This window comes from Topomyia yanbarensis, chromosome 3, assembly GCF_030247195.1.
Source record: "Topomyia yanbarensis strain Yona2022 chromosome 3, ASM3024719v1, whole genome shotgun sequence".
In the NCBI taxonomy this organism is placed as follows: domain Eukaryota; kingdom Metazoa; phylum Arthropoda; class Insecta; order Diptera; family Culicidae; genus Topomyia; species Topomyia yanbarensis.
Window position 1 is genome coordinate 140,701,196 of NC_080672.1, and position 27,366 is coordinate 140,728,561.

The 27,366-nt window shown below is 38.6% G+C and overlaps 1 protein-coding gene across 50 annotated transcripts in view; it reads left to right on the forward strand.

Annotated features, from left to right (window-relative positions):
- LOC131689525 (cell adhesion molecule Dscam2) overlaps positions 1–27,366 on the forward strand; it is a 172,782-nt gene that overhangs the window by 122,946 nt on the left and 22,470 nt on the right. For 41 of the 50 annotated variants that reach the window (XR_009305406.1, XM_058974710.1, XM_058974668.1 and 38 more), the window contains exons 11-16: positions 5,590–5,709; positions 5,766–6,099; positions 6,172–6,465; positions 6,528–8,258; positions 8,329–8,495; positions 17,139–17,336. Coding sequence is in view for 49 of the 50 variants with exons in the window: in XM_058974710.1 (XP_058830693.1) it covers positions 5,590–5,709; positions 5,766–6,099; positions 6,172–6,465; positions 6,528–8,258; positions 8,329–8,495; positions 17,139–17,336 (2,844 nt within the window). In the remaining variant the exon portion in view is untranslated. Of the gene's footprint in view, positions 1–5,589; positions 5,710–5,765; positions 6,100–6,171; positions 6,466–6,527; positions 8,259–8,328; positions 8,496–16,835; positions 17,004–17,138; positions 17,337–27,366 lie in introns of all 50 variants that reach the window. The other 9 variants (XM_058974717.1, XM_058974720.1, XM_058974714.1 and 6 more) reach the window with 1 other exon arrangement.

A 27,366-nucleotide genomic window follows, 5' to 3' on the forward strand; every position in this document is an offset into this window, starting at 1 on the left:
AGCATCATCGGTTCTGGAAGCCCCGGCGGAAGTATCCCAATTCAGAATAACAGTCACATCGGTTTCTCGGAGATGGCTAGACCGATTCATAGTCTCAAATGAAAGGTGTTGTGCCCCCGTAAATGGCTATTTAATTTCATTCCGATACGACTTCCGGTTCCGGAGTTACAGGTTGTGGCGTGCGATCACATAGCAAATTGCGTTTCAAACCAATACTCCGAAGAAAGCAAAAAAGGTAAAAATTTCGCTAAAATGTCTCTCAAACAACTTTAATTTGCTGTTCTAGGTCACCGACGGCCAACCAAACTTTCGTTGACTACATTAACCACCATAGACGGTTCCGGAAGTGCCCGAGAAAAGCGGCCATCTTTCAAAATTGACGAACTCACTTCAGTTGGCTGGGCCGATTTTCACAAACTTAGTCCCAAATGATAGCTATCATATCCCCACAGATGTCTATAAAATTTCGTACGGATCGCTTATATGGGTGCGAAAATATAGACTAAACCGTCCGGTCACATATGAAAATCCCATATAAGCCGGAACTAATTTTTTTTCTTTAAAATGCATGAAACGTCGAGATTTTATGCTACCTCGATATTTTTTTTTTATTAAAATTGACTTTGGGACTTTGCCGATTTCGCACCTTTTTTCAATTTTATATTAATGTAGCTGTTTTTTCTTTTACAAAATTTTAGAACTCGAATAATGATTTCTTTTCTTGTATATAGTTGTCATGTCGTGTATAATAACAATGTAATATTTACATTTGGAAGCTTATAATGAATATAAACAACGCATAAATTCTCGTGTTCATGATTGAGAAAGGCACAATTGCACCGCTAGGTGGATTACAACAGGTTTTTGACAAGAATTTGTTAGCAATGAACTTCATACATTTGTACTTCATACATGAGTAATACGAATTGGCATGGAACAGGTTCCTATAAGTGGACCACTAGAGTGGCCCAAAGTTGTATGAAAAAAAGGAAAGTGTGGTATTTCACCTGAATTTTGAAACCTTGCACCTGAATATGATAGTTTGTGTGGCTAATAAGCTTCCCTGATAATTTCAGCTCATTTGGTACACTGGAAGTGGTTCCGCAAATGGCTCAAAGTTTGTATGGGAAAAATTGACCTAGATCTGAAAATGTGAAACGCATCAGTTTCACATTTTCAGATCTAGGTGGCGCTGTAATCAATCAATGTTTTTCGTGAGAAAAATGAAGAATCCTCTTGTAACAACAAATCGAATCGTGAAGAATGCAAGTCAATCCAACAAAAACTGACAAAGTTATAAGCGCGCAAAGTTGATGGTGTCATGGGTTGTAGTTGGGGTGGCTCTGTCGAAAGTGCAAAAGCGGATTATGATGAACACACAATTTGCATGTGATATTTACATGAATTTAAACTTTTAATAACACGAAACGCTGACCATTTGGAAGGGTAGTATCTTCAGCAAACTGGATCAGAATGTCAAGGGCTTTCCGATGAAGAACAGGCTAATGCAGAATTATCCCACCAGGTGGCGCTAGGGAGTATGCAAATGACCTATAGTTAACTTAAATATTGGGTCATATCTCATGATCGGAAACATTTAGCGGGGTGGGTGTTTGGACAAAGTAAATCATGAGATCCAGGGCTTTCCGACGGAGCATATTTTAATTAATAATTCTTCCACTGGGCGGTGCTATAGTGCCTGAGAATTTCCCATACATCTGATATTGGGTCATATTTCGTTAGTAGAAACAGTTGACGGAATAAAGTCTTCGGCAAAGTAGACTATATAAAATCAAGAGCATTCCAACGGAGAACAGTTTTATTTAAAACTCTTCCCCTGTGACGCTAAGGCTTACAAAAATGTCCTATTTTGTTTTCATTTAATTTTTTTCTGGTCGTTTCGTTGTTCCTACGGATATGCCCCTTCTAGAATCTAATTTGTTGTATTATTTTATTTCCGTTATGATCGGATGACTTCGCGCCGCCAAGTATTTAAGGTTACGTAGCATAACCTAATGAAAACAGAAAAGGACATTCTTATATGCCTAAGCATCACAGGAGAAAAAATTTAAATAAAACTGTTCTCCGTTGGAATGCTTTTGATTTTATAGTCTACTTTGCCGAAGACTTTATTCCGTCAAGTGTTTCTACTAACGAGATATGACCCAATATCAAATGTATGGGAAATTCTCAGGCACTCTAGCACCACCCAGTGGAAGAATCCTAAATTAAAATATGCTCCATCGGAAGGTCCTGGATCTCATGATTTACTTTGTCGAAGCGCCCACCCGGCTACGTGTTTCCGAATCGAAAACGGTTTCCAGGACGAAATCGAATCGATCAATAATTCAGAACGAGATAATTTCATGGTTGTTACGGTCGTGCAGATTTCACGATTTTTGCGGATTTGGCGCGTTTTTTGTTCTCAATTTGACGCATCGCGCGGATTTGGCGCGAATTCAATTTTGGATCGTGTTTCATTTATCGGAGTCTCTCCTAACATGCTCATTTGAAGGTATTGATCTGGCAGGGAAACTGCAACTGTAGCTGAAGAACTTCGATTATCGTAGCAGTCCACCAGAGTTTGAAATTAAAGCTAGTTTTCACGACAAGCAGTTTATCGCACATCTTTTTCTTTCATGGTAGGCATATCGTCCATAACTCTGCTCACGAAAAAGAAAATTCCAAACCCTGCAACTAACAATGAAGGCTAGATTCTTAGAAATGTGGCGAAATGCATATATTTGCTTAACCTTTCTTTCAATCGAATAATTTATTTTGCAAAAACAACTGAAACAAGGCTTCGTCGCTATTTCGAAGAAATTCACGTACTTTTCTGTTTTTCACTCGGCGCTCACCTTCTGCAGTCACGGTCTTGGCCTGCTCATTCTTCATCTGACCAATGTCGCTGGAGATTGCGCTTCATTGTCGCCCAATACTTCGCTGTTGGACGGAGCTGCGGACAATTCAGAGGATTCTACTCTTTGGGGCCGTACACAAATGACGTAGCTTTTTTTCGGCGATTTTTGACCCCTCCCTCCCCCCTCGTAGCATTTGGTCACAAAATTCTAACCTCCCCCTCGTAAAAAACGTAGCATTTACCTACCCCCTCCCCCTCGTCCCATGCAAAGCGCCCGGGAGATGAAAAAAATTACATATGTTTTTCAATCGTGCAGCTGCCAATGATTCTAAGAACCATTCGTTCATCTAAATTACTAAATTTTGTTTGGTTGAATTCGAAATGAAAATATAATTCAGCTTCCAAACTAAGTCTACTAGTTAGCAACGTTAGCTAACTAATGTAGCAAGTTAAATCCGCATACAAAATCTTTTCGTATTTTTGCGATCTTGTAATTCCGCGAATCGTAAAATTTATCTCATGAATAGCCGCATCAAAAGTAACTTGTGTGAAGTTAAATTCATTTCTCTAGGGAATGGAGGATCATTAAATTGTTTTCTCTAAACAATGGGTTTTAAACTTAATGCTACGTCGCACAACTTCTGACCCTACCCTCCCCCTCGTCACACTTCGTCACAAATTTGGTATACCCTCCCTACCCCCCAAAATGCTACGTCATTTATGCATGACCCCTTTTGGGATGAACTGGACTCCATTGTTGTATCATTGTAGCACACCCTTGCTGTAATGGCAGCTGATTAGGCCTGTCCAATCATAACGATCCATAATGGGATTTAACGAAGGTTAACATCCGTTTGTTGAAGAACTTCCGTTACTTCCGAACTCGTAGTAGTATCTGTCACGAAAACGCTTGCTTTCGTGCCACAGGAACAGATCCCTTGCTAAATCATATTTTTTTTCGTGATCTGATCGGCGAAAAATTTGAGTAATGTAATTTGTTTGAAATCGGTTATTGCATAGGATCAATCAAAACACATCCATCGAGTTTCATCAGCACCTGATCGATCAGCCTGAATTCAGGCCACTGTTTAATGCTTGAGACTTTGGATGGGTTACTTAGTTGCTCGATATTTGCAACCTTCTGCAAACTCATGGGTGCGTTTCAACTTCGTCTCATCAGAAACCGACAAACTTATTGTCGGAATAGATTAGCACCGGCCGATGTGTTTCCTTTTTAGGGATTTAGCGTCAAACCGGTGCTAATATATTGCGACAATAAGTTAATGTCGGTTTCTGATGAGACGAAGTCGAAACGCACCCATAACTTTGTTGGTTCACTGATCCATTTTTTTCATATTCTTTTGTCGCGAAGACGACTTACTTTTCAATAGGCCCCTTTCAAAATTTAGCGAAAAAATGGAGAAAAGTTTTTGAACATTAGTAAATTTCATTGTATTAAACGGAATCACAATATATTTGCACCAATCAGTTGGAAAAATAGTCACCAATTTTGTATTAAATTTCGAAAAATGTATGACTTCTATGGGTAGCGCAAAAAAATCCGAACGTGACGTGAAAAAACTGACAGTTCTGGCAGAGCCGCAATATGGTGCACCTAAGAGACCTAATCGAAAATTGGGAAGTTATATAAGTCTCATGCATGCATTTTTGTGCTAAGCTACCGTTCATAAATTACGTAACGCGAAAATTGCCCAAAATTGACTCCCCCCTCCCCCCTTCGAAATATTTTTTGTTCAGTAAAAACATGTTACGTAACGATCTAGCTTACTCCCCTCCCCCATATGTCTCAACATGTAACAACTGGTCGTACCCACTCCCCCTAAACGCGTTACGCAATTTATGAATGGTCCCTAAGTGTTTCATTCATCGTTAGCTAGTCGAATAACGACATATCGAAATAAAACGGGTGTCAGATTCGATTCAAATTACATTTGTTAATACAACCATTATTAAACCATTGTGTCGAAAATATTTGGCGTTGCAATATTTCAAAATAACTCTGAAAGCTAGGGATATTTTCAAGAACTAAGACACGATATGTTTAGCATATTAATAAAAGATGGTGGACAATACATGAGAAGTTTCGTAGAATTTTCATATAAAAACCATTGCAACATTTATAAGAATATTTATTTGGTTTGAGAACCGCGCAAAGCCTCCCGAGGATTTGACGCACTTTTATTTTGTCGTCTTCCGTAACAACCCTCATATTTCAGGAACATTCAACCATTTTTGGTTGGATATTTTACTACGTAATTCTAGGACGTGTCCCACGTTTTTCAGTTTTTTTCAATTCTATCCCTTGTTATGGTACTCGAAAGCAAAGCACAACAATAAATTGAAAAACAAAATATTAAATAAGTTGGCAAAACAACTATCTCACCATGCTCTGCAATGTTCTATTGCAGAAACATGATTTTTCGTTACACATAATTACACTTGTATACAAAACTTTTGTAAATCAAACTCGTTTACTTTTTTCGAGTGAACCGTATACCATTCAAACCATTTTTGATTTTCCTAACAGTTATTTGAACTTTAATGCTAATGTTATGAAAAACATTCTGAAGGTTGCCAAGTTAAACAATGAGTAAGTCTTTCAAGCATCGCGCAAGGTAACACCATACTCGTAGGGCCCCACATCTATAAGCGTGGAAAACTAATCGTCTTTTTCTCTCAATCGCATTCGTTGAATGAAATAAAAACAGTTCCACCAAGGTGGATTCTCGAGCCAACCGATAAAGCTTTCGCACAAGGTTCGAACGCAAAAGTCGAATGCAAAGCCGATGGGTTCCCGAGGCCTCTTGTTAGCTGGAAGAAGGCCATCGGTAAGTATTCATGTTCCCACTTTTAATCCGTTGAACTAACAAACATCGCTTCCTAGGTGATACCCCCGGAGAGTACAAAGATCTCCGATCGAACGATTCAAGCATCCGCGTAGAGGAAGGATCACTGTTCATCAACAACATCCAGAAGTCTAACGAAGGCTACTACCTGTGCGAGGCAATCAACGGCATCGGTTCTGGTCTGAGTGCGGTCATTTTGATCAGCGTTCAGGCACCACCCGAGTTTACTGAGAAATTGCGAAACCAAACTGCTCGACGAGGTGAACCAACGGTGCTGCAGTGTGAAGCGAAAGGCGAGAAACCGATCGGAATCCTGTGGAATATGAACAATATCCGTCTTGATCCAAAATCCGATAACCGTTACACTATTAGGTAAGGAAACACTGGTTTCATTATTAACGTGATCGTAGCTGAATCGTCAATAACGATGTTGTTTTGTTTCAGAGAGGAAAACCGCCCTGATGGAGTTATGTCGAGTCTTTCAATCAAGCGTACCGAACGGAGTGACTCTGCGCTGTTCACTTGCATGGCGACTAACGCATTCGGAAGTGATGACTCCAGTATCAACATGATTATTCAGGAAGCTCCGGAGATGCCATACGCTTTGAAAGTTTTAGATAAATCTGGCAGAACAGTACAGCTAAGTTGGGCTAAACCATACGGCGGAAACTCTCCACTGAAACGATACATCATCGAATTCAAACGATCTCGAGGAACCTGGGAGAATGACGTTGATCGGTAAGAATGCGCTTCCCAAATTTGAAAATACATTTTAATAGTAATTTAACCTTTATTCGTAGCGTAATCGTACCAGGGCACACCAATGAAGCTCAAGTTCAGAAACTTAGCCCGGCTACAACGTATAACATTCGAATCGTTGCCGAAAACGAAATTGGCGTATCAGACTCATCGGAGGTAGTCACAATAATCACGGCTGAAGAGGCTCCATCCGGTAAAACTCAGGCTATCAAGGTTGAACCGATTAATCAGACAACATTGCGTGTTAGTTGGAAGGCTCCGCCTCGCGCCGAATGGAATGGAGATATTCTTGGATACTATGTAGGGTTTAAGCAGACCTCGCAGAACTCGTCTTATATCTATGAAACAGTCAACTACTCGCTGGAAGGTGGAGAAGGAAAGGAACATAGTTTGGAAATTAATAATCTGAAAACCTACACACAATACTCGATCGTAATTCAAGCCTTCAACAAGGTCGGAGCAGGTCCAATGAGTGAAGAAGAGAAACAGTACACCGCGGAAGGTACTCCAGATCAACCACCAAGTGACACAATGTGTACGACTTTGACATCCCAAACAATTCGCGTTTCGTGGGTGAGCCCTCCACTAGAATCTGCAAATGGTGTAATCAAGGGATACAAGGTTGTATACGCACCGAGCGAGTTGTGGAATGACGACAAAAATAAAGACTACAAGAAGACAGCCTCCAGCGACACCGTTTTACATGGACTAAAGAAATACACTAATTATACAATGCAGGTTTTAGCTACTACCTCAGGAGGTGACGGAGTTCGCAGTGCTCCTATCCACTGTCAAACCGAACAGGATGTTCCAGAAGCTCCTACAGCTGTCAAAGCTCTTGTTATGTCCGAAGGATCTATACTGGTGTCGTGGTTACCACCATCTCAGCCGAACGGAGTTATCTTGCAATATACCGTTTATATCAAGAGTGGCGAACCGGAACCCAAAAGTCACAAAGTGCCTGCTTATCAGATGAGCTACGAAGCATCAAACCTTGACAAGAGTACACAGTATAGCTTCTGGGTAACCGCAAGTACAACAATTGGTGAAGGACAACGCTCGAAAACGCTGTCAGCCAAGCCAAGTGATAAGGTTCCTGCCAAAATTGCCTCCTTTGACGATACGTTCACTGCAACCTTCAAGGAAGACGCCAAATTACCTTGTCTTGCTGTTGGATCCCCAACTCCAGATATTACATGGAAAATCAAAGGACAGGAATTTGTTCCCAATGAACGAATTCGACAGCTTCCTGAAGGTTCTCTATTTATCAAAGACGTCATCAGACAGGATGCCGGAGACTATACTTGTACAGCCGAAAACTCGATCGCCAAAGATTCTATTACCCACCGACTGATAGTTCTCGCACCGCCACAATCTCCTCAACTATCACTCACTGCCACCACCACCGACTCACTAGCTGTTAAGCTAAAACCCCACGAATCAGACACTGCCCCTCTGCAAGGCTATACTCTTCACTACAAACCGGAATTCGGTGAATGGGAAACGATCGACGTAGCACTGGAAGCTCCTAAATATACCATAGAAAATCTGTACTGCGGGTCCCGGTATCAGGTATATTCAACCGCCTATAACACTATTGGTGCGGGTGAACCGTCCGATATCCTGAACACACGAACTAAGGGCTCGAAACCACTGCTCCCGGAAAAATCACGCTTTATTGAAGTCTCATCGAATTCGATTACGCTACACCTACCTGCCTGGAAAGACGGAGGTTGCCGAATGTCGCACTTTGTTGTGGAACACAAGAAAAAGTAAGTAGTTCGGTTAGCTAATTGGGTAATTTTATCCGAAATCTTACCTACGTTTTTTCTTCTTTCTTAGGGATCAAATAGACTGGAATCAAATCTCGAATAATGTAAAACCTGGTGGCAACTTTGTCGTGTTAGATTTAGAGCCTGCAACCTGGTACAATCTGCGCGTAACCGCACATAACAATGCTGGTTTCACCGTAGCCGAGTATGAATTCGCCACACTCACCATCACCGGAGGTAAGTAATAAAAGTGCTTTCTTTGAAGTTTTATCATCATCTCGTTCTTGTTAATGATTATAATTTTTCAAGTAAATCTCATTGGATTGTCTATAATATTTATTCGGTTTTAGTTTCCAAATGTATTTCCGACATTAAATTACACAAGAAAATCTATAATCGAAATTGTGCTTCATTTGTGTTATAGCCGTTTATTAATCATTTCCGTTTCAATCATTCACTAATCATATTCATCATCTTATTGTTTGCATAGTTTTTGCAATGTATCAAGTTTGTTATTATCAATTGTTTTATTTAATTTCAATTTTTTTCTTTTAGTTGATGTTAAGTTCAATTAAGTAAGCTAAGAAATTCACCGAACAAACCGATCTTGTCTCTGAAACAACCTAAACAAAAATTTATAAACTTATTAAATTACACAAAATTCTCCTAATTGATTAAAAATAATTAGATCCGGGCAAAAGATTTGACTGTTTGCGAGAGATATCCTTTCCCTAGTAATCCTCTCAAGCACAAAACCAACAATGCAAAAAACTGTACATATCTCACATACGACAGATCGATTGCGCACCGAGTATCATATTTGACCTACTTAAAACCACAAATCCATTGTTTGAAGAGTGAGCAGTATCACATATTTCCAGAAGCAGATGAATATAGGAAATGCGCAAAAGTCTTATGTTTCCTGTTTTGTTTTGTGTGCTATGCAGTGAGAATTGTTTCTCTTCTAAGTTTTTGTTTCTTAAATGGTTTGTTTCACGTTTTGTTTTGTGTTTCCTTGCTTTTGCGTTCTGAAGAATCTAATCTCAGCCAATGTCATCCATTCAATAGGCACGCTCATAGCACGCACCCAAATGGTTTCATAATTCCGTGGTTCTTCAACAGCGTGATAGAAATACGTTCGTTAGGGAAAACCTCTCGATATTTGTACTAATGTTTGCAAAACGTTCATATTTGGTTAGGTGACAAAATGTTATTAAAACTGATCACTACAATGCAGTAAGGTACTCAATAGCCTTAAAGTAGATAAAACAGAAGCTAGATAAACTTATTAGGCGATAACATTTTATATATTTATCCATCGAACCTCGAAATTGCCTTGAAATTCAAATGATTTCTAATGTTTATTTGGAAGCCCTAAATTTTGGTAGTTGGTTTAAATTTACATATTCAGCCGTTGCATTACGACGGATGGTTTTTTTGAATGAATGTGCCTTGCATCTTAGAAACAAACATCAAAATTAAACCATCCGTTGCACAGTGATCACCTTCCATACAAAAGTCGGACAAAACCTTAAAAGTGGACCGAATATGATGAAAACTTCACTTTAAGGTAATTTTGTGACGCTGTATTCATATTTGATGTTTATTTTTCGCTTTTTTGTTTCCTCAAAATGTCGGCACCTAGGGTGGTTCCAAAATTCAATATTTACGAATATAAAGTGCACTACATCCGAAAGTTCATTTTCAAAAAATTAGGAGTAGTAAATTTTTTAGCAGAATACACATTTTTTCAATTGTTGATAATGATAAGACACATCTATAAATTATATTACGAACCCTGGGTAATCAAAGGCTACCAGGCGTCTCCTTCAGACATATCATGAAAAATCACCTCTTTTCATATCTCGGGGCAAAAAGGGGCAAAAAAAGATATTCATTTTCAGAAAGTACACTAATTTTCGAGTATCGTGAACAACAAGCGATCTATCCGAACTGTTTCAAAAAAAGTACAGCCTTTTTGAACATTATAACTTTTATTTTTTGCACGATTTATTATTTGTTTTTCATGTCTGAACGAGAAGAAAGACTTCCATCGAATAAATCGAACTATAAGTCCAGCGAATGGCCTTTCAAATGAAACCAGTTCGACCATATTCGGGATCTTAACTAAAAAGATATATTAATTTGAATAACTTAGGTTTGAAAACAGTTTTTTGCAGAATTCATCATCTATTTTACTTTTGAAGTTCTGTAAAAAATCGAACTTTCGCCCTCAGAACTTAATACTTTGAGAAGACTCTGGTCAACCTGTTAAGAAACAGAGAAAAATGTTATATCATGAAAAATCTAAAATAAATTTTTTAGGTTTTGTCCGTATAAGCGACACTGTGCGTTGTTGTGCAGAATAGGGCTGATTAACCCTTGGCAACACCTCTTCGATTTCAGAACGAAGCTACACTACTAGGTTAGGCACAACCGGTTTATTGAAGACCGATTCTGCCGAGCTTGGTATATGTTATGGCAATACACAATTCAACCAATTCAACGAAAAATTGTTGAGCAATATATAAAAATGTAAGGCGAAGATCACGGAAAAAATGTTCCTGAATTATCGACTTTTAGAAAAAGCTCTATTTCAACAAAATATTGTGCGTTATTGAGTATAGAATAATAAAACTAGAAAGATACACACGTATATTTGACCACGAAAAATGCCTATTTTTTAATGTATCAATAAATTAAAATTTTGTTCAAATTGATATTCCGTATTCTCTTTGTATTCAAAAATATCTTTCCAAAAAGCCTCCAACTTCTTTTATTGGATGTGCGGTACTGAAGTTACAACAAGTTACATATTGCGATGTAACTTCATGGAAATCCACATTTTTCAAATCAAATATCGTTAAAACGATTTATTAGATATAGTGTCGAATTTTACTTCGCATGGTTTATTTAGAAGTTTTCAAGTTGTGTCGTAAACAGGAAATTAGCGTGATATTGAAAATATCGAAATTCATACCTTCATGTGCTTAAGGGGTCATATACAATCGACACCTTCTTCGTGACGTTACCACGATTAGACGCATCTTAATTCTATAAATCTGTAATAAAATATTCAAACGAACTCCTCCATCAAATCTTATTACAGATTCAGAATATAAACAAAATTTCAAATAAGATTCGATTTACAAATATTAAATGCACTGGAAGATAATAAACGATGGTGCAGCGTGACGTTACATTTCCTTAAAAGTCTAAATGTCTACGATGTTGCATTCTTGATTTTTTGTATATATGTATCTTCTCATACAAAATTGCTAATCAATTGCAGAACTTGCCAAAGCCCAACAATGAACATATAGTCCTACAAACTCGCATCGAAACCTGATTCCTAACAAAATAAACAAAGTAAAACTACCTCTTTCAATTAATAAAATATGATGTACCTGCTCCATTAAACTACTATATTTAGCCGTGTGAAATAAATAAATGTTTATGAAGATTGAATCTTATGTGAAATTTAGTCTGCTTTCCTAATCTGTGATATGTTTTGATGTAGGCGTTCGCTTGAAAAAGTTATGACGAATTTATGGAATGAAGGTGCGTCGAATGTGTCAGTTATAAAGAAGGGTGCATAATAATAAATCCATATTGTATAAAAAGGATAGTGTTGCAACCTTCTTTACAAATAACGCAGTTCTTTAGAACATAGCAGAAACACTCATTTTTGAAATCTCAAAGACACCCCCCCCCCCCCCTCCTTTCATATTGTGACAAATGTCAAAGTCAATTCAGATGCCAAATTCAGTGCTGTGCAATCTCAGGATGGTCTTTGAATTGTGACGATAAATAATAAACGACCGTATCATACCACAAAAGACCGTCATTTCATTTCCATTTTCTTCACATAGTGTTTCAGTAAACTATCTCTCACAGAAGCCGTGCGAGATAACTCATTGGAATGACACATATATTGAGTATCATTTATTTTGTATTGGAGAGGTAAGCAAAATACTATCAATGCACTGCTAAACGTTTCTTTTTCATTTGTCTAGTAGATTTGCCATCAGTACCGTGATGGAGCTCAGCACTGGCCAAATTTTACATCATGTGGACAATTTTAGACCCCCGCCCACTTCGCTTGAAGTTTTTAACATTGGCACTACGGGAAAATATGAGGAAAATATGCAATAAATGCTATCCCAGATAGAATTTTACAATAGCATTTATCCTACAAACAATCATAAAATAATAAATATTATAGTTATCACTGTTTCAACATTGTTCGATGCAGAGTTCTTGCAGTAGATTTACAATAAAATTTCATGTAACAATAAATTTTACAGTTCAGCAAAAAACTGATACAGTAAATTCACATTAAATTTTACTGTTTTCGAGAAAAAATGTATGAAAAAAATCGAATTTTTCAATGTTCAGATACATAACCACCCCCCTTTTTTACTGTAAAAGTCGATTATACATTCAAATTTACTGTCAAAACGTTTAAGTTTATTGTTTTTGTATTGTAGCATAACACTAAAACTTACTGTAAATTATTGTGAAATTACTGTACTGTCACAGTGAATCATGGTTTTGTTACTGTACATTTCTATTCGGGATAACTTTTGAGGTAGCACTCGGAAAATTACGATTTATACCTTTCCACAAAAACAAAATTTTAGCATTTCAACTAAAAAAATTCTGTTCCTCAAAATATGGAGAAAGCTGAAGATTTGGGGCATTTTGCTCCAAAACTTCTCTATTCTTAATAACACTACAACCCTAACTTCTGATAAAGGTAGCAAAAGTTTCGTTCGATTTCTGAGCCTTTTTCGCATTGGAAAAACAGCAAAGTATGTATTATTTGCAGCATAGAGCAGAATAGCTATAAGCAATAGGGTATTTTTGGGGCTTAATGTCCCAAAAGCCCAACTTCTTGTATTTTTCGAGAAACAAAAACATTTCTATGAATGTTTTATTCAAAAGGTATAAACAGTAAATTTCCGAGTACTACTTCAAAATTTATAATATTTAATATATTTTTTCTTCATTCTTTTCTCATAGTACTAATTTCAAAAACTTCAAGCAAAGTGGGCGGGGGCCCAGCGGTGTCCAAATCATGTGAAATTGGGCATCTGAGTTTACTTTGACATTTGTCACAATATGAAAGGGGGTATCCACCGTTAGATCCTGACACATGATCCAGGTGTTGGTCCTGGTACCCTGCCAATCAAGTAAATCGAGAATCGCTGACGCCAACGCTAGAGTCTATTTTTCGGTTAGACAAATGTTGCCCGTAGTTTTTTGTCAAAATTGAAAGAGTCTAACGTTCCCGATGATATTCTTCAGTGTGGCAAACGCCGCAGGATAAGATTCAGATGAAACTTACCGATTGAACTTCAGATCCAGGAAATTTTGAATTTCTTCCGAAGATGCCCGAAATTACTGAAGAGGTTCGAGCTTGTTATAGGCTGCACGAATTGCTTCAGGTGATAAGTTGCGTCCAAGAAGCTCCTATTGTAAAATTTGAAACAAACGCTGATTCGAAAGGCTTTTAACGCGATTATACACATGCATTGCTTGACCGCTTCCCCTGACTTTTTTCCGTTTTAATCGGCAATTTGGATAAGCCCTTATTAATTGCTATGTACGCTCCAGTTGCTCCCAAACCACCGTGGGGAAACCGTACGAATCCAGCAGGGTGACATGTTTTTTAGACTTTTGTAAAAATATCACATTCTTTAACAAAGCCACGAGTTTTGTAAATTTTTGTGTCTAAGACACTGCTTTGCATGCATCATAATAACACAAAATGAAAATAACCTGAGTTCTTGAGTTGGCTCATGAACAAATTATCAGATCCTAAACAAGTGATGAGAATTGACGATATTATAGAAGAGTGTTTCTGTCCACGTGGTATACGGACGACCCCTTATTCATGGTCCATTTTGAATTGTGGCCAACACTCCCAACAGCCGGCTGCCCGGAGTTCGAGATATTTTAACCGATTAGCCAGAGTTTAAACGCCTTAACGTCTATAACATTTGCGTATCCTACTGTCAATAAACTATTCAAACTTCTTAAGCACGAAAATATATTCTCAGCCGCATCGCTCGCGGCTTGAAACGAATCTTGACCTACTACCCACCCACTATCCAATGCGTGGTACTTATTAGAGTGTTACTGAGTCGGGGCCTTCCGTTAGGTACATACCACATCAACATTTCCTTTCTCATATCCCAAGTTATGGTAAAAATTAACGTGGCCCGCAATTGTGGTTCTCGTAAATTTCTCGCTTGGACTGGATTAATTGTTATTACGAAACAATGCCTCTCAAGTCATCAGTCTGCAGCGGCGGATCCAAGGGAGGGTTAAAATGAACATTGTACGAAATGTACAATGTTCATTTTAACCGTCCGGAAGTCGCGCTTATGGCCCGCTGAACGAGCAGCTGGTGATGCTCTAAGACGATTTCGCTAGATTTTCAGAGCAGCGTGCACTTAGTGTACTAGCGCGACAGCCGGAAGGTTAAAATTAAAATTTCGGATCCCTCCCGAATTTTTTTCCTGGATACGTCACTGTCAGTCTGCAATCTACGAAGTGTACATGATTACGTAACGCAATATTAAGGGGGCGGGGATTAGATTTTGAGAATTCAAAAATGTGTGTTTTTTTGCAATACCTCAATGTATGCAATGCAAAGCGTATATTCTTAGCTTTGCTAATGTCCAAGCGCACAGAGGAGTAACTAGAACAAATTCCTGGCCAATAAACAAAATATTTTTTTTTTCAATTTTCTATTTCGTTATACTTTTTTTTACATACCTAAATGCCTGCTGAATAACGTGGCCAAATTATTAAAAGAATTAAAATTGTTAAAGATTTTTTGCTTGGATGTAAAGTGGTATTTTAAGGGGTTTTTAGTCATTTAAATTATATATCCAGCAATATCGCTTTCTAGTGATGATGACTGTATTAAGTAAGACAATATTATTACAAACGTAGTAGAACACAGCCTTTTGTATAACTTTAGGCTCAAAACAACTGAAAATAGTAGTGTTGTTATGCATTGCATCAACTTTAAAAAATTAGTTTTTTAAACATTATATTCCAAATTTAAATGATAAAAAATATACATTATACGGCGAGATCCGGCAAAGTTTCTGAAGCAGTATTACAAAAGTAGATTCCAGCTATCTGAAAAACTGTAACTGTAGGGCCAAGTACTATGTTTCTCAAAATGTATCTCTATGAAAATATGCACAGGCGTCCCTTTACTTTCCCCTTTTCCACTGATCAACTGTTTTTGTAACTGGAAAACCAAATGTATTCGCAAAGATTACCTCGAAATTACTAGTATTCGAAAGGATATAGAAAATTGACCTATGCACTGATAGGTGGATAGATGCCAAATTGTTCCAAAAACCAATTTTAGTCTATTTTTTGTTCATATTAAGGCATAATAAAAGCAATAGCAGCAACAAATAATTTTGGCCAGGAATTGACCCCAGTTACTCCTCTGTGCAGCGGTACATGAGCATTGCATACATACGGATCGTTTTTTGGGTAAAAAAGGTGTCCCGGGAAAATCGAATTTTCATATCGCAAAATTAATCGATGGGTGTTATAAATATAAGACAGTGGCGATATAGCAATTCAAATTAGCATCGGACTTTGAGGATTGGAATGTTAAAAAGAGCATCATAGCCCGAACGTCAAAAGGTTCCTACATACAAGTGTAGATAAGGTTAACCTTCTGCCTTTCGCGGTAGATATATGACATCATATGCTGCTCGCTCAGTGAGCCTTTTGTGCGACTGCCGAAGAGATAAATGTATAGATAATTCAACAATAGTTTTAGTAGAAAACAAATCTAAGTATTTTGTAAATGCACACAACGTTAGGAAGGTTCTTTACGCAATCAGATCAAAATCACCTAGCGTAATTAGTTAAAATAAATGGGGTGCGTTTGTACATTTTTATTGTTTTTACCTGTCCCAATATCCCCAAGTAAGCGGTCACTTAGAATCAGACTGTTTGACTTTCCGACATATAGATTAGTCTAGATAGTAAGGGACCGTAATCAATACAAAACGAAGACAAAATTGAAACATTTAATTTTCCTGATGAACCTGTTTCTATCACTGAGTTGTAGCAATTCTATTAGATCGTTATTTGTTAATGCTATTAATGCTGGCGCTGTTCATCTTCATCATAGAACTATCATTCGTTACTTAGCAAGTTTCTTTAATACCTGTTCAAGTTCGTTGTAGATGTTAACTTAGCATTCTTTTCTCTTTTAGATGTAAATACGTTCATTCTATCTATCACTAGTTACTCATTAGGCAACGTCATGTTGAATGTCGATTGTATCAGTTAATGTATTCTATTCTTCATTTGTGTTTATTCCATACTACTTGTTCGAAGTTTAAAACAAAGTTATAACTATATTTTTCTGTGATGTTTCAACGTCTCAATTGTAATTTTAAACACATTTTACTGAATTAATGTGGTAGCGAAACCTATCAAACATACGAAAAACTCAATGCAAACCAGAACGACTAACGAATAATATCCCTTCTTCACTTTCTCTCTCTTTCTGATTGGTTGTTTCAGGGACAATCGCACCCACTCGCGATATACCCGAGTTAACGGCTGAGGACACGATCCGTATCATCCTCTCTAATTTGAACCTAGTAGTACCAGTCGTAGCCGCTTTACTCGTTATTATCATAGCAATTATTGTTATTTGTGTGCTCCGTAACAAAGGCAACAATAATAAAGGTATAATTATTTTTTTTCTTTTTTCTATCCTTACAAACAACTTCTACTACTACTACCACTACTACTACCGGTATCGCGTGAAAATCAAACACACGCACACATTCACGATCGTGAAAACAAATCAAACGCAATCAGGTACGATCGCTCCCAATTTAAGCTCGATTCAGCCGGGTATCGTGTACCCGCCCTGGATCCCTCACTGGATCGATCTGAACGTAATGGTTCCGCTGATCGCGACCATTATCGTGGTGGCGGTAGGTGTCCTTGTGATTTGCGTAGCGCTCTCACGACGGCGAGACGACGATCCACGATGCGGCCCGAAGGATGTTTATTGTAGGTTTTGGTTCCATGGTTTGGTATTTTGCTATTTAATTTACTTTTTCCACCCGGTATTATGTTTAGTGTTTTAGTTTATCGCTCATTGAAGCCGAACCAGTGCTAAGTTGGATCGTAACTGGCAACTGCAAATAAATATTTACTTTCAGTTGTTTTGGCGAGGCTTACTTATCGCTGGCTTAGCAGCTATACACCGCGTGTACGATATCACCTTTTGATTTTGTGTGATATGTTTGCCCTTATTTGTTTTATTTGAATTTCTACGCACCTTCCAATTACATCGAACTGTATAAAATATTTACCGATTTGGCAGATTTTGTCGATTTTAAATACATGTGGTTTTGCACAATGTGCGTAAAAGAAAATGATTACCCTCATTCTACCTGATGTAGTGATTGTGTGTTACCGTGTAGATCTCGCGTGATATTGTAAAAACTTCGATGGATCAGTCACATAAAATCGAAACACTGGTAGATAGGATGTAAAATAACTGACAGTGACACCTATTGTTTTTTTGTAGTTAAGGTTGAATGTGTTTCCTCAGTAAATGAAGTCATTTTTAGATATTTTCGGTGCCCTGTTAGATATTGGTCGTTTTCTTTGATCTTGTAAGAAAACAACAATTTGTAAAATGATCGATACAAGTGCAAAATATCTAAAACAGATTAAATAACCGATTCCGTTGCTTTTTTCAGATCCAGCAGTTCAAAAAATATCAATATTCCCACTTATTATATTTGTTGTCAGATTGGCAGCCAATTCCTCTTTCCATTTTTGTGCTGTGTATCATGTGGTGTTATTACCACCCTTAGCTTATCCATAATCTAAATTTTTTCATTGCTTACTTCAATAGATACACAACCTAGGAGTACATCACATCAGTATCTTAATCTAATGCTTAGTGTTTTTGAAGATATAGAACGCATACGACAAGCCAAGCTATTGAGAACGGCGTCGAAAAAATACATCACGTACACTCTCGGCTACCGCCGCTATCTTTTCTTCGCTGCGTGCTAGATGTTGTCAATTTGGTAGCTTATCATCCACTAACGTGAACTGTGACTCTAACTTTTCGATTGTATGGTGAATAGTGGACTCAGTTGGTCGATTATATCGACCATGGTATGATCGGAGCGCATGAAATACGTTCCTCACAGAGAACCGATTTCCGTTATACAGTTGATCAATTTGAAGACGGTGAACCGTTGTAAATCGTTCCATTATGAAATGGCAAGCAATACTGAACAATAGCAAGACAGTTTTCTACCAGTTATCCACTAGAAAATGCCCTGTTACCAAAAAACTTCATGTTGAATCAGCCTGTAGTTGTTCAAGGTTCGTTGGTTCGGATCAAAGCTAAATACAGTGGAGACCCGATTTTATCAGCTTTTTGACCCGATTTTATCAGCTTCATATGAAAATTGATAGTTGGTAGTTTGATGGGCTCTAGCAGACGAACCAAGTTGAATTCGATTAAATCCTTTCTTGGGCATATATTTCTTGTCTTAGGGATCCGAAAAATGTAAAAATATTTTTTTTTTATTTTGCTCTGTCAGACCCCCTTCAGGGGAACTTAAAGTAAATAATCAGAAAAAGTTGCTATGCTATATCTAAGGAACAAAAAAGAATATTTTAAGAGCTTAGGTTTATTAAAAAGACAGAAAAATATATGTCCCGATTTTATCAATGTCTTTGTTTTATCAGCTTCTAATTCGTCAAGGGGTGATAAAAACGGGTCTTTACTGTATTATTTCTGACCATACTGTCAGTGTACTAATAGTAAAGTGTGTCCCACAAACGCTGAAAAAAAAAATTACCTACCAACCTGGATCGATCCTTTTCAAAAACTTTCAGACAACAAAATATAACCTATTTGTAAGCTTTTAGTATATTTATTTCATTCAACTTCAATACCATAACCGCGCGCTCACACCTTACGCTTAACTCCACTCATTAGGTTCTGTACAACATCTGGTTGCAGCTTCTTCTGTACGGAAACCCACTTTTTCTTCATGTCTTCTTCAGATTTCACCTCCTTGGGATGCTTCCGTAGTGCCTGCTTCATAATTGCCCAGTATTTTTCGATGGGCCCTAGTTCCAGTGCGTTAGGGAGGTTCATGTCCTTGGGTACGACGAAGGTGACCCCGTTGGCTTCGTATCACTCCGGACAACATTTGAATAGTGGCACGAAGCTCGATCCTGCCAAAAGATTGTAGGGCGCTCGTGTGGCACCGTGTCATAACGTCCGAGGGCATAACGTTTGTTAGTGCCCAGGACGCTGCTCCAACTATCTCTATCGCACCAGCTCCATTGATGAAAACTGTACCTCATCACAAACCTCATGTTGTCTCGCTGAACCAAGAACGGCCTCGTGTAGTCGAATATGTCCCTGATCCGGTTTTCTACGACTATCGTAATGCAGACCACCGCAGCATCGCTGTTTTTCTATCTGAGCTTGACTGGGATCACTTACTCGATAGTAATGATGTTGATCAAGCAGCACAGACCTTCACTCATATCATGGCGTATGCCATCGATAGATTCGTCCCGAAGAAAGTAAACCGGAATGAGAGAAAATTCCCTTGGCAATCCGTCGAGTTATGGCAACTTAAAACAGCAAAACGAGCCGCATTGAGAAAATTCACGAAATACCGAACTCTGTCACTCCGGAACCACTATGTGAGGCTCAATTTCGAGTACAAAAAGATGAGCAAACGTTGTCACTCACGTCACAACCACAATATTCAACGCAAACTCAAATCGCACCCGAAATCCTTTTGGAGGTATATCAACGAGCAACGCAAAGAGTCTGGCCTTCCGTCGTTGATGACTCTAAATGGTGAAATGGCTACCGATAGCAATGAAAAATGTCATTTCTTTTCCATTAAGTTTCCCAGTGTTTTTAAAGCAGAAGTATTAACTTCCGAGCATGTTTTCGCCGCTGCCAGAAACGTCCCTTTGCCAACTGAAGTCAACTCACAAACCAGGACCAGATGGAATACCGTCCGTTTTTTTGAAGTATCATATCGACTACCTGCTGTCTCCACTCCGTTACCTTTTCCAACTGTCCTTATCCAAGAGGGTTTTCCCTTCGGGTTGGAAATATGCGCATATATTTCCGGTATATAAAAAAGGGAAAAGAAATGACATCGAAAACTACCGCGGCATCACATCACTATGCGCTGTTTCAAAACTGTTTGAACTTGTTGTCATGCCTCTTTTCACTCACTGCAAGCAATACCTCAGCGATGACCAACACGGTTTCATGCCCGGACGGTCGACCACTACGAATTTGCTATGTCTTACATCATACATCACTGCGAGTATGACGGAACGGAGTCAAACGGACGTTATTTACACTGATCTATCGGCAGCATTCGATAAAATTAATCACGATATAACTGTTGCAAAGCTGTAGAGACTAGGACTACACGGCTCACTCCTTAGGTGGTTCAACAGCTATCTTACCGACCGGTCGATGAGTGTCACCATAGGCAATTTTCAATCAGATAGTTTCAATGCTACCTCCGGTATCCCACAGGGGAATCACCTTGGTCCGATAATTTTTCTACTGTTTTTCAACGATGTGAATTATGTTTTGAAAGGACCTCGTCTGTCATTTGCGGACGATCTAAAAATGTATATGCAGATTCGTTCGATTGCTGATGCCCATTTCCTGCAAAATCAACTCGACAGTTTCGCAGCTTGGTGCGATTTTAATCGCATGATCGTCAACCCGAGTAAATGCTCGGTGATTTCCTTCACAAGGAAAAAGCAACCGATTCGTTTCAAATATACCTTGGGGAGTGTTGAAATCGATCGTGTCACTCACGTTAAAGATCTTGGAGTCATACTGGATAACCAACTCACTTTCAAGCAACACGTCTCGTTCATCGTCGGTAAAGCATCACAAACGCTGGGCCTCATCATGCGTATAGCTAGAGACTTCACCGACGTATATTGCCGAAAGTCGCTATACTGCGCACTTGTACGCCCAATCATCGAGTTCAGCTCTACAGTGTGGAGTCCTATCTACATGAACGGTGCGGAAAGAATCGAATCCATTCAACGGCGGTTTATTCGATTTGCATTGCGCAGGTTACCTTGGCTTGATCCGTATCACCTACCTGACTACGAAAGCCGATGTTTACTCATCGATCTGCAAACCCTGCAAACCCGACGAGATCTCCTGAAAGCGCTCTTCGTGGCAGACGTTCTACAGAATACAGGAAATTTCAATGAATGTGCTCCCCAGAGCACTGAGGAACAGGAATTTGTTGCGGTTACAGTTTCGTCGGACAAACTACGGGATGAACACAGGCAATGGTATCCAGAGGACATTCAATAGAGTTGCTTCAGTTTTTGACTATCATCTCCCACGCAAAACGCTCCGTCGTTTGTTCGCAAGTGTGCTGTCAGCATCGTGACTCTGAAGAGAAATGTCGTCTATATTGTCTATTATCTTGACCTTGTTATTTGTATGTATTTTAATTACTTTTATATGTTAATGCTACGTTATTTATTCTAATCATCGAAACATCACTGGGGCTTCACAACAGCCTGTTGATGTAAACAAATAATAAACAATAAACGTCCGAATGGTTTTTGCGTCAAAACGTCCACGACATTATGACGCACCAGACTGCGTCATAACATCATAACATAACGATACTTGGATGTAATGAAGCAGAAGAATGGCATCATAATGTCCGGAATGATATGACCCACTCATTGTTTCGGATATTTTGTTGCACAGGTACTGCGCTATGGTGTCCCAAGTCATAAGGTCCCAATGAAGGGCGCAGCATCGGTTGGTTTAACCGCTTCTGTCAGGAACGGTTGTTGCATTTGAGCGAATTCGTTGCCAGAATTCTCGCACAAATCGCGCAAAATGCTCGCAGAAACTCTGACAGCATCAATTTTGCTTTGCTCAACTTTTGCTAACTTTCTGCTTGCCACGCTGACCGGGATGACGCACGTTCCTTTTTTGGATTTACGCACCTATTACGTTATGACGCATGAGAACTGCGTCATAATGTTTTAATACTGTATGACCTGGGACGCTATGACGCAGTACCTGGCCTCAAAATATCCGAACAATGAGTGCGTCATATTATCCCGGACTTCATAACGCAATACCTCTGCATCATAACATCCCAATATCAGTGTGCGTCATAAGATCCCGGACATTATGACACAAGACTACTTTCGGGGGTTGTGATACGAGAATGACTTCGGATGCTTTGACGAATTCTTGTTTTTGGACCTTATGGCACACTGTTGTACGTTTTAATGTCCCGGACATTATAATGCTTTCTGTTTTGGGACGTTATGACGCAGGGCCTATGCGTCCTAATATCCGACGGTGTGAATACGTCATGGTGTCCAATATGTTTATCGCGACATAAAATACGTCCGAGACATTATGACGCACAACGGGTGTATCATACATCCGAAAACGAATGTGCGTCATAATATCCCGTACTTTATGGCGCATACTTATTATTTTCAGAAACTATGAGTGCCTCATATCATGCCAGACTTTATGACGCAATGTCTCTATGTCATTATATCCCAATATCAGTGTGCGTCATAAGATCCCGGGCATTATGATGCAGCACCTCTTTCGGACGTTGTGACACAAGAATGATTTTGCAACTTTTGACGCGGATGTTAAGAGACATAATTGTGCGTTATAATACTTTGAGACGCACCACCCTTCAGACGTTATGACTTCGGTCTTTATAACACGGTGTCCCCTCGCGTTGCTTCAACAGAGGAAGTAGACGATGGACGATGAAGAACAGTAGCCCCGGAAGCTCGCCTTGACGTAAGTCTCATCATCCATGATGAGACAACGAGACTTCGTTACATCAGGGTGTACAATTTCCGGGTCCGTGACTTTCCCACCGTATTTTGCCGTTCGTCATAATTTGAAACCTTCTGAACTTTGTACGTAGGCCGGTCCCTCCCGGTCCATGCCGCTCTGAACAAGAGTTGGACAGATTCAACTTTTTAGGCACATCCCTGACCGAAGTTTTTGAATTCCCCTTAAGGAGGGGGGGGGGGGTAAAAGTTTCAGAGCGAAAAACAAATTTTTTGGTGATTTTTTTTAGAAATTTGGGTGAAACGAATTAAAACTTTTGTACATTATAATGTATTATTTCAATAACATTGTCATTTTTCCATGCAAAAATATCGACAAGCGACTCGGTGACGAAACTTTTTGTGCTACTTAACCGATTTATTTCAAAATTTACATGCACGTTCTATGTAAAAATACCTAAGCCCTACGTTGAGTTTTAGATAATTTTTCAATTAAGGAGGTTTTTTTCTCATGAAATGGCTGAATTTTCGTGAAAAATAGCAATTTTATTTCAAATGAGTAAATGATACGTTCTACAAAAAGCTTCGTCTCCGAGTCGCTTGTCGATATTTTTGCATAGCAAAATTAGATTTGTTATTGAAATAATACATTGTAATGTACACAAATTTTGATCAATTAGCTTCACCCGAATTTCCAAAAAATAACAAAAAACGTGTTTTTGCACTGAAACTATTAAACCCCGCTCCTGTAAAACACACGCTTGTGATCCTGATCACTAGTAGAACATCCATTCTAACAGCATTTCTGCTCAGAGTTTGGTAGTAACGTTTAACCACACGACTCACCGTTGACTGCACAATTCCGAACTGTTTTCCGATGTTCCGACGAAAGAATTAAAGATTTTTCAGGTACTTGTGCAAAACCAATTTGTTACGATGCTTTTCGGGTGTCGCCATTTTTCTAATTTTCGAAAAAGTGACAGCTATAAAAATACAGTATAAACAATAAGCTCTAAACTACTTCTACCGAATTTTTCAAGAGAAAATACCCAATGGGTTATTTCCGTGATGCAATTTGATGTGGGACACATCAAATTCGAAGTGAAATAATATCGTATTTTTTGTTTTACTGAGTTGGTATGTTCAGATGAACTACTCAAATGCATTAACTCAATTGTATAGGTGTAATTAGATAACCAAAGAAACAAAGGGGGAGTATTATACACGTAAACAAAAGTTCAGCTCTCTGTAGGTTCATTTATTTATGGAGCACAAAAAAACCGGATACACAATTGAAGCTCCGTAATCGGATTCACAAAGATCACACGAATAATACACAGCACGCTGAATAGTAGCCAAGTGATAATTGAGTTTGCAATGTCTAGTCAGTGCCCTGCAATTGTGCTTGGAAAAATGAAGTAAATTCTTCGACATTTTCGGACTTACATCCGGCAGAAAAGTTTGCAAGCTACGCCAATGGTTGGCAGGTTCGGATGCAGCCCAAAAGCGAATCTTGTGCTTTATCCAACTTACCGACAGTGGTAGAACTGGTTCTGAAACAACGAAGCTCGTTTTTTTATTTTGATTATAGAGGTTTTAACCTTAGGGTCATTCGCCTCTTCGGGTTAGAAAAATCTGTTTTGGAAAAATCTCTAACCCTATGTGCGGGGTTGGGAATCGAACCCAGGTGAGCTGCGTACAAGGCAATCGATTTACCAACTACGCTATTACCGTCCCCAAAGCTCTAGTTAATTCGTCCGTACATTCATTTTCAGTACTATCGGAATGACCTGGTGCCTATAGAAAGTAGATAATATTTGAAATACTAAATTCTTCGATTGTAGTTCGACATGCGATTACTAATTTCGATCTCGACTGTACCGAAGTAAGTGCTTTCAGGGCAGCTTGACTGTCAGAGCAAAACTAGATTATTTTTCTCCATCCAGCCAGACAGCCATTCCTTGAGAGGAGGAATTCTCAAATTGATGGAGTGTGTATAAAGCTTACTGGGAGCAAGCGTATACTAGTCACAGTCGTGTGTGGCTATTTGCACGATCTATTGGGTTACTGTCCCAGAGACCAGTAACCTTAAGAAGAAAAAAGAAAGCACTTCTTATTTCAGAAACACATATAGTGGTTTTATGTTCAAGAGTGCCTCCAGAGCAGCAGTAGTAGGTGTTGTCGAGAGTGCACCAGTCATCACCATCAAGACCATCCTCTGAAAATGGTTTAACTTTGATTGGATTTTCATTCTCCCTTTTGCCACCAAACAAGGCACCCGTATGCCAGTATTGGTCTAACAATTGTTGTGTAGATCCACTGACTGTACTTGGGTTTGAGTCCCCAAGATTTACCGAAAGCACGACTACATTGGTCAAAGGCCATGAAAGCTCTCTTGATTCGGAAATCGATGTAAGCTGTCCAATTAAGTTTTTAGTCCAGAATTTACCCAACTTACTTACCTTGATCTGCGACAACAATTTTAGAGTCAAAGAACTGCAACGGACGAGTTCCTGTTGTAATCTTTCATTGCGTGGAAAGCACCAATGATGTTTTATTTTGATTAACTGTTAGCCAACATGAAGACACCATTGCTCAACAACACATAAGGCTTGTTGCACCAAACCAAAAGTATGTTAATGCAAATACCGGTGATTATTATATGATAATCATCGGCGAAAGCATATGCCGGAAACCCAAGCTCATTAAATTTCCTCAACAAGCCATCGGCGATAAGGTTCCATAGAAGTGGTGACAGCACACCACCTTGAGGACATCCGCAGACATTCAGTTACCTTACATCTACTTGTCTTAACGATGAGCGCAGACGTCGGTTGCTAAGCATTGCATGTATCGAACTCGTGATATATGAAGGTACTTCATGACTTCGTGCTGCTTCCAAAATGGTTTCGAAAGACACGGCAAAAGCACCTTCAATATCAAGAAAAACTCCTAAACTTGATTGGTTTTGTGAAAAAGCTTTTTCAATGTTGTACACAGCATTGTGTAACAGGGTGCTAGCAGACTTCCCCCGCTGATATGCGTGTTGCATTGCATCACAAATGTAGTGGTCGTTTAAACGTTCCACTGATTTGAGAAGGAAAGAGGTCAGATTGATCGGTCTTAAGCTCTTTGCCGCCTCATAAGTGACAAGTGGCCTTGTAAATGAATTCTACAGTTATTGCCCACTATATTATTTGGATGGTAATACATATAGTAAGGCATTCTGTGTTCTTTTATATTCATGTATTGAGATTACTTCGTCGCTTAAAAAGTTCTAAAACATTACAATAGAAAAAATTGGTTCATCTAGCCCCACATCGAAAGCTATTTTGCTAGCGATCCATCTTCTATTCAAGCTTGGGTTTTAACAATTCGATTCATGTCAACGAAAATCAATTTGCATTTAAGGGGTTATATACAAAGTTGCAACTCAAAAATCGGAAAAAAATTTATTGAGCATTCTAAAAGTACATACTTTGGAGAATATCTGTGCGAAATTTCATCCAGATTGGAGCACTAGATTTTAAATTACAGCCGTTTGCAGTGCGCCGGATCTTCCACGAATGAAGTTAACACAAAACTTTAAACGCAATTATCTCGGAATGGAGTTTTTTGAAAAGTACCATTGCGGTGAACGTGATATCTCAAAAGCTATTCATCCGATTTGCCTAAACTTTGTTTTAAATTGTTTGTATTTAAATTATTGTGTACATGAACGGTTTCTTTTTCATCAAAATTTTTTTTTCTTCGCAATGAATTTTTGTTCAAAATTTCGTACACTATTAATTTTTGGTCAACTTGTTTTAGTTGCAAGAAACGAATTTTTTATTGGGAAATCGATCCGTTCAAGTACACCACAATACACTTTTCTTCAATAATCTTTTTAGTTTTTGGATATCAGTTGAGCGGTTCGGCTTCGAGAGCGTTTAATGCAAACCTTTGCCAAAAAAACGGGGAATCGGCCATGACTCCGTCAACCTTGAATATTTTTTTTCCAATTCAACTTGTTTTTCTATCTTCGATAGTGCTACAACCGATCTGTCTTTCGCTTTTTCAAATCAAATTGGCTCAAAACGCTTCAAAAAAAATACGATCTTAGCTCAATTTTTTGCCACAACTTTGTATATAACCCCTTAAATGGAAATCGATATACTATTACCCTGAACAAAATCGTCCTACACTGCTTGATCAAGTTTCA